Raw genomic sequence first — 16,638 nt, forward strand, 5'->3', positions numbered from 1 at the left:
GGCCGAGGGCGAGACGGGAGGCGTACAATGCAGTAGGCCGCAAAAAGGAAGACCACGCTGACATTTATTCGGCAGCTGAGGGCGCCTGCCGCTTACAGGCAGGGAGTCGGAGATGGCGGAAAAAAGGGATTATCGTTTGAAACAAACCCATTTCCTCCACACAAAACTGTTTGCCAGTTTCCGTATCAAAACAGGAATTTACTAGGAACTGTTTTGACAAGCAATCAGCAGTCTCCATGGATCTATCACATGCCTGACATCTGATCTTTCATCATGAATGCCGACATTGTCTTTGAAAATTTACTTAAAGGTCTTTAAAATGGCACAAATTTGAGAAACAACATTGCCGCATTGCCATATTAGGTCTTAAACATCTTCATTTTGACTTCCTTAAAGTGCAGAAATGTGACTTGTTTCAGTTTGGCACAGTACCGTATGGTACAGTTTTCGTTTTACTTAAATTAGTGCACCGTTCGCAAGGTTGAGGTCTGTGACTCTTTTAATCTGTCATTCATTGATCTAAAAAAAAATCACAAAAAACGTGGTCTTACGTTTAATACAGTTAGTCTGATAAAGGAACTTTAAAAGTCTTAAATTTGACTTCTGAAGGGCAGTATGCTTCAGTTTAGTTTGTTGTGATATTTTATGGTACGCTTCTGTAATCGTTTTGACCCCACGTTGTCGGTCTTTTCCCAGTGTCATGCAAATGTGCTTTTACAAAATAAAGACCTTAGTTGGTTCATAGAATCACACTTGATCTGTAAATCTGTCATTGAAAGGTCTTATAAATTCCTCAGACATCATGAAAAATATTGCCAGTGCAGGTCTTGAATTTGAGCTAAGGTCTTTCTTGAAGCGTCAGATAATGGATGTATTCCATAAGACTAATAGAATGGTCCGACGCCGGTTTTTCAGATTTCATTTGTTGAACTTACGGTCTGACCATTACAGGTTGGTTCAGCTTGGAAAAAAAAATGACCGACAAGTACCCAGGCCACTGATGGGTGACAAATGACGGACCGGCAAAATTCTGTAAAACGCCCTCCTCTGCAGTCCCGCACCAGAGGTAAATAATTTTTTCAGCATTTTTCCAGTTAGTTTCCCAGTCGCGCGAGCAGAGTATGGTAAGAATTGAAAAATGATGGCCTAAAAGTTCCCCCAAATGCCATAGCCGTTGCCACATCACCATACCAGCTCATAAAATTTGAATTAAGAGGCCTTTAACAGTTTTAAAAGTCTTCCTTAAATCTGCAGACTACCCAGTAGAATTCTGAATGTCACCAGTTAAGTTTCATCGCTTCATCACCCAAGCTACCATTCTTTTGGTTCATTTTGGGACAGTACACTGCTGTAAGTTTTGCGCTTTTTTTTTCATATTGGGAATACTACCTACCTCCGTTGTACAATATCTTTTGGTTGTAGTTTGTCGGTGTGGTGTGTTCAAGTCTTACTTTTTATTTTCGAAAGTGAAGGCCTAAATTATACTTAAAATTTACACAACCCTTTGTCAAAGGTGCTGAAAGTTGTGTAGGCAGAAGTCTCAAATTTGACGAGTGTTCTTCAGAAGAGGCGGCATTTAAAAATGTACATTGCTACTCAGGCGGCACGGTGGATGACTGGTTAACACATCCGCCTCACAGTTCAGATGTACACGGTTCAATTCCGGCTTCGACAGTCCTGTTTGCATGTTCTCCGTGTGACTGCGAGGGTTTTCTCCGGGTACTCTGGCCGCTTTAAATTGTCCTGAGGTGTGAGTGTGAGCGCGGATGGTTGTTTGTCTTTGTGTGCCTTGCGATTGGCTGGCAACCAGTTCAAGGTGTACCCCGGCGACTGCCCGAAGACGGCTGGGATAGGCTACTCCACGCTTGGGACACCTGTGAGGAAAAGCGGCTCAGATAATGGATGGATGGTCTTCTCAAAGGTCTTTTAATATTTACATAGTGTGGTTTGGTTGACCTAAATTCTGTTCAACCTAAATTGTGTTAAAATAATGATGCTTCATCTTTACGTTCGTCATTCACCGGTCTTGAAAATACCAGACATTAAGGTACTGATACATCATGTCTTAAATCTGATTGAGGTGGCCGACAATGTCTTACATTTTATAATCATTAAAAAATCCATTATCAGCATGCAAAACTTCGGGAATATGGTAGCAACTTCAGCCACAGTCTTGTCATTTTCCTTTTTTTTTTGTGTGTGTTTGTTTATAATGTATTTTTTAATACCACGCAGAGACACGTTGTGTTCCCTACAGGGGGGTTCAGTGTTTATTTATCATCAGGACTTGATGCATCCAAGTTCAGAATCATTCAGTTTTGGCACCTTGAAAGACATTACGCTTGTTCAGTTTTTTTTTTCTGTTTTCTTTTAAATTGTCATTTACAACAACACAACGCAAGAACCAAATAACAAAAAAGAAAACCCAAATATGAGACAAATTAAGACTAATCATATTAATAATGATAATAATAAGGCTGCGTGAGTTGGAAAATAAGAAGTGAAAGGATGAAATGAAAAGCTCTTCAAAGCTTGCTTTTTGTCGAGGCGTCATGAGGCCCCCGGCCCCAAAATAACGCACTCCCCCCCCAAAAAAACAAACAAATCAAGAAATAAAACCGAAAATAAAGACACAGTACTGTAACATTAAGTTCTATTTTGTCACGCCTGCTGCCTTTTACACGGCATATTGTTCAAAAACAAGAGGTTCCTTAAAAGCAGATTGGATGATTTGGATTTGCATGCATGTAAATTCATCTTTTTTTTGTTGTTTTTTTTAATTGTTTTTAGGGACTCCATGTTGTCTGTAGCATTGTCCACAGTCGTCTTCATTGATCGGCTCAGAAGTTCACCTGACCCCCGCCCCAGAGCAGTTCATTGTTCCTGAACCAAAATGGCAGCCAGGCTCTTGGCGGAAGGCCAAAAGGTTGTCAAGTTTTTTTTGGTGTTATTTATTTATTTTTTTAAGTTTTGCTGTTAAAAATGCGGTATTACGAACTGACACAAAGCCTTTTTCCCGGACAAATGACTTGTCTGGGTTTGTTTCCGTTAGCATCTCTTTTAGCATCGCTACTTTATTTTTTTTCTTGTTACGCCAGGAAAGTTGTCATGACGTATTAACAGGTATACTTGTTCGTATGTTTAATATATATAATCAATACATGTTTGCTTTTTTTGCGGCCTCTGAAGTGCTCCCTGCTAAAATCGTACACCGCAGTGGTTCACAGTATTGATGCAAATCAAGAAGAAAATCTGGAAGATATAGAAACTAAAGAGACAAACTGGGGATTATCAGGGGAGGTCGGGGCAAACTCCATTTTTCATCAGACCGAGGAAGAGTAAAAAATATAAACTGGCCTTCTGGATTCGACAGACCACCCCCCAGATTCCTCTTTTCACCCCTTCTACCACCCACCCCTTCAAATCTTTACAAACATCAAATTGTTAAACAAGGGGAGATGGGGAAAATCATGCATGTTTGTTTTGCTTTTATGCATTTTTTCCTCTTCCGTCATACAGAAGCCAAAGTGCCAGATTCTTCATTAGACCTTGACATTTTCTTGCCACCTAACCCCCTCCCCAAAGTCCCCCTTTAGAAGTGTCCGTCAGTTTCATACAGGCGTGGTACGTCGATTGGCGGGATTGCTGGAGTCTTTCAGGTCTTTCTGGATGCAGTTGTGGACCTGCAGGAAGTTGTGGTCCCTCTCAGTGGAGTTATAGGTGGCTGTGGGCGTGCCCGTCTGGCCCTTGGGCAGCGTGTACATGGACAGCTCGGTGGAGGGCAGCGTCCCAAAGGCCTTGAGGCCCACCGGTGAGGCCTCGCGTGAGTGCGACGGGTCGGTGGAGCGGGACGAGGAGCGCGAGCGACGGCGGTAGCGATAGCGGTAGCTGGGGATGCGCGTGATGGCGGCGCCCTGGAGGTAGTCGGCGGCCCGCACACCCACACGCAACTCCCGGTGGCGGTCGATGAACATATGCACAGCCAGCACACCCACCATCTCTGCCATGATGAAGGAGAGCGCGCCGAAGTAGAAGGACCAGCCGTAGGAGTAGCTGTTCTTCTTGGAGTCGCTCTTGGAAGGGTCACCGGCGTTGGCTGATATGTACACGATGATGCCGATGATGTTGCTTAAGCCTAAAGCAGAGAGAGGGGTGGCGTGGATTGGGGGATGAGAGATCAGATGAGGCCAATCAAAAGCTTGGATGCTACGCGGCCAAAGTCACAGTATCCTTCATTACATTTGATGAGCACCGATGAGATTATCAATCTTTAAAGTACTACCTTTTTGGTTTTAGAGTGACAACCTCAGGAGTCAAATACCTTGGCTGACGCTTTAGGATTAATTGGCTCGCTACCTATGCCATCATTTAGGTCTGACCCTGAAGCATCCACTGGAATTCAAGCCGCAATGTTTATATCCCTGGAACCCTTTCACGTGGATTAACTAACTGGACCCTAATAATGGATTGGAACCTAGTAGGGGGAAGACACTGTTTGATTCAACTTAAATTTATATTGCAAAAAAAATTTTTAAAAAAAGGTAATAGGTACCAAAACAACCAACTTTTGTCATTTTTTTACTGGGATGCGCGGTAAAGTACGTTTTCATTGTCAAAAGCTACTAAATTCACCACAACACAGGTTAATCATTAAAGCTAATCTTTGGAGACACTCATCAGACATTTGGTTAGAGGGGGTGATGGGGACTTAAGCAACCAAAGTCATTCTCCTTGCAGACGTTTGGCTCACTGATTAGATGCCAGTCATTACGCCAAGTGCCTTTTTTGTTTAGAGAGAGAACCATAAATGGACACTTTACCCATTTACTTCCGTCCTTACGCTTTCGTCCTTATTTATAAAAATAATCCCCCCCGTCCATCTTCGTCCTTTTGAAGCGCTTCCGTCCTTGTATTTAATCCTTTGTCCCCTCATCCCCGGCGAAAACCCCCCGAAACTTTTATCCCATTACTCAAATTAAAAGCAACTTAAGATGCTTATTTTGGCTCTCAATTGCTTCTTTGCACAGCCGTACGTTCCCTTCTCCCTGAATGAGAGTGAATGACAGCGAGAGAGTGATATAGAGAGAGAATGTGTGCATTTGAATTTTGGTGCCGATCGGTCGCCGTTTTAGACAACGGAACTGACAATTCAAGCAATATCACTCGCCTCCCTGCTGTGACGTAGACGCTGAGACCGGAAAAAATAACAAGCAGAGCTCCAAAAGAGGGCGTGCCAATTTATCGTAAATCACATCACAAAATAAACCTTAAATGACTGCAGTCTTTGGGAAGGGGGACCATTTTAGTACGGATGTCATTTTTACATGCAAACTTATCAGCTCCAATGTTAAGCTCATACAAGTGTCCCTTTAGAGCACAGGTGTCAAACTCCAGACCTGGAGGGCCGCTTTCCTGCATGCTTTCAATCCCTCCCGGCTGCAACATACCTGATTCAAATGCTCAGTTTATCAGCAAGCTGTGAAGAAGCCTGAAATGTATGCTGCTCATTTGAATCAGGTGTGTTGCAGCCGGGACAGATGGAAAACATGCAGGACCGGGGTTTGACACCTGTGCTTTAAAGGCATGGATGAAAACAGACTTCTTTGCTTCATCCGTCCTTTTTAAAAAAAAAACTCATCATCTTCCGCACGCCGCCCCTCAATTGGGCATCCTGGATGCAATGCCCATCTCTAGAGACAACCATTACAGTCAAATACCTTGGCTGACCCATTTTGATTTGTTAGTTTGCTTCCAAAGTGGTAGTTTAGGTTTGACAATGTGCTATGACCCTGAGACTTTACAACATATTCAGGATTACCGTATAGGTCCCTGGTCCTTTTTCATATGAATTCACTCTACAACTTGGAACCCTCTGAAAAACTGGATTCCAAGACGGACGATAAAGGCTCTTTTTGTCAAGATTTTTCTTCATCTTCATCTTTCTCTCTGGTCAAAAATTGTAAAAGGTACAAAAATCGCAGAACCATACAAACACCCTTCATCGAAGTCCAAAAGTGATGTAGTTAATCAGACATTTCCACCGATGGATCTTAAAGATTAGCCATCAATCTTGACAAGTACTTTTTTAGAGATTTTAGAGTGACAATCTCTGATGCATTCAGCAGTTTTAAAAAGTCAAATACCTGGGAGACCCATAATAAAATAAATTAAAAATAAAAAACTGCTTCTTGGAAACTGGTAAAACTAGATTCTAAGAAGGGGCACAAAGAATGTAGATTTGACCCACTTTTTTTTCTCAAACTCAGTTTGGTTCATGTTATTTTTACATTCTCAAAAGTTGTAAAAGGCACAAAAATCACTGATCCCTACCAACTTTTGGCACCCTTTTATTGGGTGATAAATAATGGATCCATTTCAAACGTTTGGCACCCTGTTATTTGGGAGACAAAGGATGGTGGCAGTGTGCTGTAGGAGAGAAGAATCCATCCGTCTGTCTGTCCATCCATCCATTCATCTTCTACCACTATACTTTTCAGGGGCATGCGTGAGTTGGAGTTGAAGCCCACCTGACTTTGGACAAGAGGGTATACGATGTAAATAGTGGGGAGTTAATATTTACTTGAAAAATCCTCGTCAAGTTTTTTCACCCAGAAATTCAGTAAATTTATAAAGTCAGTCAAAGGTTGAACCTACTTTGTGTTTTATGTTATATTTCATACACAAAGGAGCTCAATGCGTTAGAGGATTGAACCCATAACCTCAAGGTTGGGAGACAGCCACTCTACACCTGAACCATGTCACTGCCGCGGTTCTGTTTATTCTTATTATTCGTGTGAGGTGCAAACCTTAGAGTCCGACCAAAATGACGGTTTTTGGCCTCCTTTTGAAGATACCAGCAATATACTCACCCCTAGGCGCAGAGCCATAGCTCAGGTGTGGAGCAGTCTCCAAATCTGGATGTTGTCGGTTCGATCCCCAATCACATTGAGTCAGCTAGTGTATGAAATGAGCTATGTAAAAAACTAAATAACTTCCCTTGAGGGGCTTTTTTTTATTCTATAAACTAGTGAAATTTACTCGAAAACTCTTCTTGTAAAATTTACTTAGAATGTCTGAGTGAAAAAACTTTACTAAATTTTTTAGTGTACCATATACAACATAAACACATGCTGAGAGTCTAACGCAGAGCCTTTTGACTGCGAAGCTAACTGCTCCATTGGCTTTGCAAGATTTATTGGTGTTCCAATTGTGTGGCCCTGCTACTGTGTCACGCGATCACCAGCTAACCGACACAAACCAGAAGCATCAAGATTTCCCTTCCACAGATTTACCAGGAGAATGTAGGATCACAAATTCAAATAAAAATTGGACGAGTGGCAGGCAGGAAATCAAACCATTCTGTTCATTTACAACAGAGGTGCCCAAGTCCGGTCCTCGAGAGCTCCTATCCAGCCTGTTTTAGATGTCTCCCTCTTGCAACACACCTGATTCAAATGATCAGGATTGTTATCAGGCTTCTCAGAGGTTGCTGATGACCTGATCCGTTGAATCAAGCGTGGTGGAGGAGGGAGACATCTAAAACAGGCTGGATGTGGGCATACAAGGACCAGACTTGGGCACCCATGATCTACAGCTGTTGCGGCACAGGGTGGTCAGCTGATAAATTGGAAAAACATTCTGTTCTATTTTACAAACCCCACATTTCCAGAAGCAGTTTGTCTCTTCTCTTTTTCTTTGAGCTTTTCCCATGATGCCGTCTCTCTCCCTCTGTGGGGTTTAAACTGGAGCAGTCAACAAATCCCCTTGCACTACCTGGCCTGACATTGTTACATATTTTCTTTTGTGCCACTGTAGGATGTTCAGTGTTGGGGGAAAAAAAACACTCTTCCGTTCTCTATTTTGGTCATCTGTGCTTTAGTGCCCTTGCCAGAAATAGATGCATGGACAAAATAGCGGACAGAAAAAACAAATGTCAGCTGAGATGAGACTCCAGCTCACCCATGACCGGAAAAGAAAGATATACATCATATATATGGTGGATGAGAAGATGGAAATGCAAGATGAACTCAAATGTACACTAAACGAATGGGTGACATAAATTGGTAGGATCAATGATTTTTGTACCTTTCACAAATTTTTACACAAGTTCAACAAAATCATCGTTCCAAGACTAAAACCCACCGACCACTAGGCGGCACATTGGGAGGCGTTGCCTCCACATTAATTCTGAAAGACAGAGAACACCCAAAGGCGGCCATGATGTGAGCTTTTCTGCAGTGTGGTTCTAGGCCGCGGCCCAGTGGGCTGCACCAGATAGATCGTGCTAACCCTTCCAAGTCACGCGTTTGCTCTCTCTCTTCCTCACCCTCAATGTCTGCCTTGCTCGCTCCTGTTGCTAGGCTAAGAGGAGCCACTGGGATTACACACTAAAAATAAGGTGTCCCTGATCCTCTTTTTTTTTTTTTTTTTTTTTTTTTGCTCAGATACATCTCAATCACACTTCTTACACTTCTCACACTTTTTTTTTTAGCCTTTATTTGCAATTTGGTTACCCCGAAGCAACTGAATTTTACCAACTACTGGAACCCTATATTTGGGATTCGAGGCAAGGCAAGGCAAGTTTATTTGGACAGCACATTTCATGTACAAGACCATTAAGTATCAGTCAGTCAGTCATGCTAAAAGCGTGCAAATGGGGATTAAAACAAGAGAATAAAGGTTCCATTCATAAGAATGCTGCAGTAAACGTTTTCAGACCTGATTTAAATCAACTGACAGTTTGAGCAGACAGCAGGTATTTGTGGACTTTGCACCACAGATGAGAAGCATAGGAACTAAATGCTGCTTTACTTTGTTTAGTTTTGGTTTTGGGAACACACAGCAAACTTGTCCCAGACGACCTGAGTGTTCTGGATACTTAGTAGGGTACTCGTATAGCTTGCATGCATTTTCGCCCAAGACCATTAAAGACCAGAAGCAAAGGTTTCAAATACAGTCTTTGATTCATAGGAAACAAGTCTAGTGATTTGAAGACAGGTGTGATGTGTTCCAGGTTCCTGGTATTTGTAAGGATTGTGATGGGAACATTTTGGATAAGCTGCAGTTGTCTGATTTTTTTTCTTCCACTGTAAATGCAAAAACAATCTAGCCTACTTGAATTAAATGCATTTTTTTCATAGAACATCAGAAATTGTGAAAGACACCAAATTTCTTGATCTGGAACCATATTTGGCACCCTTTCATTGTGATATGAAGTTTGGTTTACTCTATTTCCAAGACATGTTACAAAATTGTGAAAAGTGCTTGAAGAAGCGATCTGTGCCCATTTCTGGTACCTTTTCATTGGAGTGCCAAGCATGCTTTGGTTTATTTTACAACACATTTCCATTGTCAAACGTTTTAAAAAGTTCCAAAATAACTGCTCCATTCCAAATTTTGGCTCCCTTTCACTGAGGTACAAAGCGCGGTTTGCATCTATTTTACATTTCCATAGTCAAAAGTTGTGAATCATACCCACATAACTGATCTCTACCTACCTTTGGTGCAAGTGTGTGAAGCATGGTTTATTACGTCTCATTTCATTTTTTTTTTTTATCTAGTATATGAGCCAGGATTCTGGGCCTTGTGGAGTCATATCTTTTATCTTTTTGTGTTTTATTTTTTTTTAACTTCTACTAGTATTGGCATCTGCATCTGCCACGATGGCCGAGTGGTCTAAGGCGCCGCGTTCCGGACCCAGTCTCCCCAGGAGGCCTGGGTTCGAATCTCGTGGCTGCCAGGATGGCCGAGTGGTCTAAGGCGCCGCGTTCAGGACCCAGTCTCCCCAGGAGGCCTGGGTTTGAATCTCGAATTTCCCCATTGTGGGACTAATAAAGGCATTATTATTTCTTTATCGTCACTTGTACAAAAATTCAAACGGTCATTACATTGTAATCACGCAATAGTCGTATTAATAACAATAAGGTTCTCACCTGCTGAGACAAAGAGGATGCCGGCGCTGAGGATGATGTTGTGCCGCGACTTGTAGAACTCGCTGGCGGCGATGCAGAGCCCCCCCATGAATAGAAGGATTACGCTCATGATGGGGAAGATGCTTGAGGCTCGCACGGCACCTATAAACACATAAACACAGCTGGTCGTGGGATAGCAAAATCTTAATCATTTAAAAAATTCTGAGTTAGGTTTTTATCAATGTTCTCGAACATGGCTAAAAGAGCTTGCCCGTTGTGGTATGTCAACTGCAGCACCTAACAGTGGGATGTGACGAGGCAGCACCGGCCTGAATACAAAACACAAAAAAGTGGCTGTCGTGTAAGGTGGTTTTTTTGGTTGTTTTTGATTTTTTTTTTTAAATCAATTTCAATGATTTTCTCACCATTTTGCAATGATGTGTGAAGTTGAAAATTTAGTTCAGTTATGAAGTACACTGTCTATCTGAAGCTCGATTGTAACTCAAAATCTGGCTTGTGTTACAACAGAGAAAAAAATTGTTTTAACTCCCCAAAAAATGTGTGGTTCGGTTAAGACAAGGTACTGCATCCATCCATTATCTGTACCGCTTGTCGTCACAAGGGTCGTGGGGGTGCTGGAGCCTATCCCAGCTATCTTCGGGCAGTAGGCGGGGGACACCCTGAACTGGTTGGCAGCCAATCGCAGGGCACACATAGACAAACAACCATCCGCGCTCACACACATACCCAGGAGCAATTTCGTGTGTCCAATCAACCTGCCATGCATGTTTTTGGAATGTGGGAGGAAACCGGAGTGCCCAGAGGAAACCCACGCAGCACACGGAGAACATGCAACCTCCAGCCGGAATCAAACCCACGACCTCTGCTGTGTCTCACTGTGAGGCCATCGTGCTAACCAGTCATCCACCGTGCTGCCCACAAGGTACCCCATATTGCTGAAATCATCCAGATGAAAAACGGCAGCTAAAACAAAAGAACGGCGCTCCCATATAGCATTGATACATATTGTTACATAATGGAAATTCCTTCTAAATGATGTTTCATCAAAATCAATAGAAATGCCCACTAAAACGAGTAACTTTGGCGCCAAAATACCTCCAATAACCATCAAGAGACAAATGACGGTTTGGGGGAATTTTGAATAGGCAAAAGTAACGTGCCTTCTTTACTCCTGCCTTTTGACTCCGCAGACTGTTCGGTATGCGACGGCCGCTTTCACTGATCACATTTTAAGGTGACCTCACACTTGGCGGCGCATCAACTGCACACACAGTTCCCCTCATCCTATTTGTTTTAACCCCATCTCCTCTTCGTTATTGACGTGCTGTCGTGGCAAATTGTCTTCAAGGTGCGCAACACACACAAGCGCACACACGGTTTACGACAGCAAGGTTATAAACGCTTCAATCAAATTTGTTTCCGCGTTGCATTTTGACACGATACAATAACATCAAAGGCCTTTTTGACACCTCATATTTGGATTCAATTTTCACACGCACACACACACGGGAGGTCTTGATCTTGTTGGTAACTTCCAGTCCATTTTGTAGCACAGCTGCCAGAAGCAATTTAGTGGGAAGAGTTCATGCGTGAATTTGTATGCTGTGAATGGTAAAACATTTTTTTAAAGTAGAGGTTGCAGTGTTGATAAAAAAAATGCCACACTCTAAATATATAAATAATTTATATAAATATTAAATACTATTTATTAACTTATCATGAGGTGAATAAAAACAACCAATCAACTCTAGAGACACAAGGCGTGAGCGAGGGATGTGTTGATCACCTCTCTTATGTTTGAATTGATGGTACGAAAATACAATACAATAAAACTTCATTTATATAGCACATTTCACAACAGCTGGAGCTGTCACAAACTGCTTTCCATATGGTGAAATTAATAAATAAATTTTAATTATGTAATTATCTTATATTTATATTTATTATATTACTATAATAAATAATAATAATTAATAAAAATAAAACTGGTCACATGATCTAGCTGAGAGGTACTGTTTCTAAGTGCTGTTGAGAAACAAAGGGTTTCACCTAAGCCAGCTGCCTAAAATGAAAGTTCGATCTAACAACTGTCCCATTTAAAACCCAATGTCCAGATTGTTGGCTTCGGATAATACGTCGGGGGGCAAGGTCAACAGGGTTGAAAGTAGAAGGGCCTCTGGGACCAAAAACCAGAACTACAGTTTTCTTTTCAAAAGAAGAAAGAAATTCAGTGTGATCCAGGTTTTGATTTCCTATAGTTAAGGTGAAAGCGTCTGTTTTGCTCAGTCATCCGCATAGCAGTGGAAGGAAATTTCATGTTTTCAAAGGATGGAACCTAGGGGCAGCAAATAGTGAAAACAGCAAAAGCCCCTAATAGAACCTTGTGGAACACCATATAACAGAGGGTCAGAGAGAGAATCAGCGCACCCTAGGTTAACACAAACACACCTGCCAGCCAAACAGGATCTGAACCACTTTAGGGTGCTACCACTAATGCCCATCTGGTGCTGTAAACGAGCCAGAAGAGCCCCCTGTAGTCCCCTGTATCCAACGCTGCAGTTGCAGCCAACAAAATAAGACTGACTGGAAAACCTCCATGACCTTATGTTCAGATTTTAACTGCGTGTGCATTGTATGTTTAAAAAGTTGAGGGACTACACCAGAGGACAGACTGGTGTTGATAATGGCCAAAACTGATTCGTCAATACTCGGGAAAAGCTCCTTAAAGAGGTGAGAGGGAACAAACCACATCCTAAAATGACAAGGAAACCGTCTCAAAGGAATCCAAGACTGCGGAACAACAAACATGTACAGAGGGGTCAATTGTGGCGTTCGAAACGAGTGCCCTGGCTATAGCAACTTTGTCAATGAAAAACTGCAACAATGATTTTAACAGGTGATTTTAACATTCATATTTGTTATCCAGAAAAAACATTGGCAAAGGACTTTTTAAGCCTGATTGACTCTTTTAATTTTGCACAGTATGTGACGAGCCTGTCACATGAAAAAGGACATACTTTCGAACTAGTACTCACTTATGGTTTAAATCAAACTTAAACGTCATGGACAATGAGAAATCCGATATCATGACTGTTTATTTTAATGTCTTCTTTTCCTGTGCTTCTGTTAAATTTGCCGCTCCGGAGTTTCAACCCCTCAACCCCTGCTGGTCAGTTCGCTGATGCATTTGGGAGTTTTGTGTTCCCTCTTCAAACACGGAGGAACTCATCCTGCCGTACTGGATTTGGTGGCTCCATTAAAAACTACGCAGTCAAACGCTACACCCGAGCCTTGGTTTAATGACACGCTTCAGATGTCTTTTCAAATCTGGAAAGACTGCTGCCGAAGCTACCAGATCACATTAAGAGAGGCCAAAAGAGAACATTTATCAAACCTTATTCAGGCTAATCATCACAACCCACATGCACTATTTAAAACTATAGTTTCTGGACTTAAATCCTCTCACCCTATTTGCTCAAACTCTCCCCCTGCAATGTGAAATGGATTCTTGCAGTTTTTCATTGATAAAGTTTCTACATCTAGATCTCTTATTTCTACAGGGTGTTCTCCAGGGTTCAATTCTGCGGTTTCTGCTATTTTCATTGTACTTGCTCCTTTTGGGTTCCATGTTACGAAAACATGGTCTTTCCTTCCACTGCGATGGACTCAGATCTATGTCCTCCTGCGCAAAAAACATGCTTTCTCATTGAGGCCACTTTTGTCTTGTCTGGAGGAAATCAAGACCTGTACGGCACTAAGTTTATTGAATTTCGATGAAAAGAAAACAGAAGTTATAGTTTGGTCCAGTGGCTCTTGTACTCCTCATCCTGCTGACTTGCGCCTCCTGGTTCCTTATCTAAAGCCTATAGTCTCAAACTTGTGTCTTAAACTGGACATCCATCCATCCATCCATCCATTTTCTGCCGCTTATCCGCGGTCGGGTCGCGGAGGCAGCAGCTTCAGCCGGGACACTCAGACTTCCTTCTCCCCAGCCACATCTTCCAGCTCTTCCGGGGGGATCCCCAGGCGTTCCCAGGCCAGCCGGGAGAACTAGACCCTCCAGTGTGTCCTGGGTTGTCCTCTGGGCCTCCTGCCGGTGGGACATGCCTGGAACACCTCTCCAGGGATGCATTCAGGAGGCATCCTAATCAGATGCCCGAGCCACCTCATCTGGCTCCTCTCAACGTGGCGGAGCAGCAGCTCATCTCTGAGTCCCTCCCAGATGACAGGGCTTCTGACCCTATCTCTATGGGAGAGCCCGGACACCCTGCGGAGGAAACTCATTTCGGCCGCTTGTATCCGAGATCTTGTTCTTTCGGTCATGACCCACAGCTCGTGACCATAGGTGAGGGTAGGAACGTAGATCGACCGGTGAATCGGAAACTTCGCCTTTCGGCTTAGCTCCATCTTCACCAAGACAGACCAATACAGCGTCCCCATCACAGCAGACACTGCACCAATCCTCCTGTCGATCTCGCGCTCCATCCTCTCCTCACTCGTGAACAAGACCCCAAGATACTTGAACTCCTCCACTTGGGGAAGGATCTCGTCCCCGACCCGGAGAGGGCACTCCACCCTTACCCGAAAGAGGACCATGGTCTTAGATTTGGAGGTGCTGATCTTCATCCCAACCGTTTCGCACTCGGTTGCGAACTGCTCCAGTGAGAGTTGGAGATCACGGCCTGAGGAAGCCAACAGTACCACATTACTTGCAAAATGCAGAGATGCAATACTCAGGCCACCAAACCGGACCCCCTCAATGCCTCGACTGCCCTCAGAAATTCTGTCCATAAAAATTATTAATAGAATCTGTGACAAAGGGCAGAGTTGGCGGAGTCCACTGGAAACAAATCCGACTTACTACCGGCACTGCGGACCAAACTCTGGCATCGGTGGTACAGCGACCGAACCGCCCGTATTAGTGGGCTTGGTAGCCCGTACTCCCGAAGCACACCCCACAGAATTTCCAGAGGGACACGGTCAAACGCCTTCTCCAAGACCACAAAACACATGTAGACTGGTTGGGCAAACTCCCACGTACCCTCGAGGACACTGCTCAGACTGTTGAGCTGGTCCACTGTTCCACGGCCAAGACAGTGATTCTTAATTGGACTGGCAAATTGGTGCTGTTATTTAATCTTTTTTAATTTTAAGCATTTGATTAAAGTAAAATAACTCCTTTCTCAACAGCACATTGAAACAGTAATTAATGTCTTTCTCACATCTCGGCTGGATTACTGTAATGCACTTCATTTTGGAGTCGGCTGATCCTCCATCAAGCGTCTCCAGTTGGTCCAAAATGCTGCTGCTCAACTCTTGATTGGTACTCTTAAGATTGAGCACCTAACTCATGCTATGTTGTCCCTTCACTTGTTCTCTGTATATTTTAGAATTCTTTGCCCCACCTTACTCCTCTTCCACTCTTATGCACCTGCCACAGGTCTGCGGACGCTATTAGAGGTACAGAGGACTAAACGAAGGCCCAGAGGGGATTGAGCGTTTTTCGTTGCCGGTCCCACTCTTTGGAATGCGCTCCCGTTATATGTTAGTCAAACCCCCTCGCTTGCCATCTTTAAAACTGGTCTTAAAACTCATTTTTATTCTTTGGCTTTTCACTCAACATGAGACTTGGTTTTTAGCTTTACTGTTTTTGTTTTTTTTAATGTCTTTATTATTAATTTGTTTTATTGTTTGTTGTTGGATGACTTTCTTTTGCTCCATGTACAGCACTTTGTATATAGCGGTGGTTGTCACATAAATTGCTTTATAAATACAGTTGAGTTGAGTTGTGTTAATAATACAGTGGTTCACTTCTTTTTGCCTTGTGCTCAATGTGAACGTGCCGTGTGCGTACACTGTTGTACACTAAATTATAATAATGTGCATGTTGCACAACACTTCCCACTCCCGACAGCTTTTCTATTTCATCCTCTTCACATATGCTACATAGTGTGTGTGCATGTAGGGGTGTGGGCGTGCTTGTGCGTGCGTGTGCGTGTGTGTGTGTGTGTGGGTGGGGGGGTGTAGGTGCGTGTGTGTGCGTGTGTGGTCTTGACTTATGGTTTCATTAGCTACGGTAGAGGAGAGCCTTTTAATTGTGGCTGAATTATAGAGGGAGTGGGGGGGCGCCATGGGAGCTCCCTCTGCGTGTGCTCTTTATACAAAACACACACACACACACATCGATCTGCCGCCCACCCACATCCTCGTTCGGTCCTGCCGAAGTGGGGTGTTTCCCGTACACACTATGTACTACCTACGCATGCTTCCACACACACCTGCAGACACACGCACACACACACTTATACTTTCCACCCACGTGGGAGAGCCCAGCAGCAAAGAAGAACATGTGGTTGTTAAAATTGCGGCATAACAGCTATGAGGGAGACAGGGAAATTGCTACCGTACTGTAGTAACAGCTAACATGTTAGCGTTTAATCAACGCTCATTTGAAATAGTATCTGGCTACAGGGGATAATGTAGTGTGTTGAATTAAAACTACTCGGACAAAAAAATACACAACATTTACCTGAGTAACGGAGTAAATGGTTTCTATATTCAGGTTGCAGTATGTTGGCTTACCAGCATTTTACATATTAGTATTTCAATAATCCTGATTTCATATAGTACCCGACTAAAGGGTAACATAATGTTCATGCTTTTTGAGTTTCTGTGGCAATTTTTGTACCCAGATTGCTGCTGTACT

At 43.0% G+C, this 16,638-nt stretch overlaps 1 protein-coding gene across 1 annotated transcript in view; it reads right to left on the reverse strand.

The window, feature by feature from the left end:
* Positions 1-2,242: 2,242 nt before the first annotated feature.
* The window catches only part of cacng2b (calcium voltage-gated channel auxiliary subunit gamma 2b), a 41,686-nt gene continuing 27,290 nt past the window's right edge, over positions 2,243-16,638 (reverse strand). Inside the window, exons 3-4 of the mRNA XM_088303055.1 lie at positions 9,933-10,073; positions 2,243-4,135 (exon numbers count right to left, since the gene is read on the reverse strand). Coding sequence (XP_088159181.1) covers positions 3,612-4,135; positions 9,933-10,073 — 665 coding nt within the window. The 3' untranslated portion in view covers positions 2,243-3,611. The remainder of the gene's footprint in view (positions 4,136-9,932; positions 10,074-16,638) is intronic.

This window comes from Idiotropiscis lumnitzeri, chromosome 8 (assembly GCF_059441095.1).
Source record: "Idiotropiscis lumnitzeri isolate Australia: NSW breed Sydney's pygmy pipehorse chromosome 8, RoL_Ilum_1.0, whole genome shotgun sequence".
NCBI classification, from domain to species: domain Eukaryota; kingdom Metazoa; phylum Chordata; class Actinopteri; order Syngnathiformes; family Syngnathidae; genus Idiotropiscis; species Idiotropiscis lumnitzeri.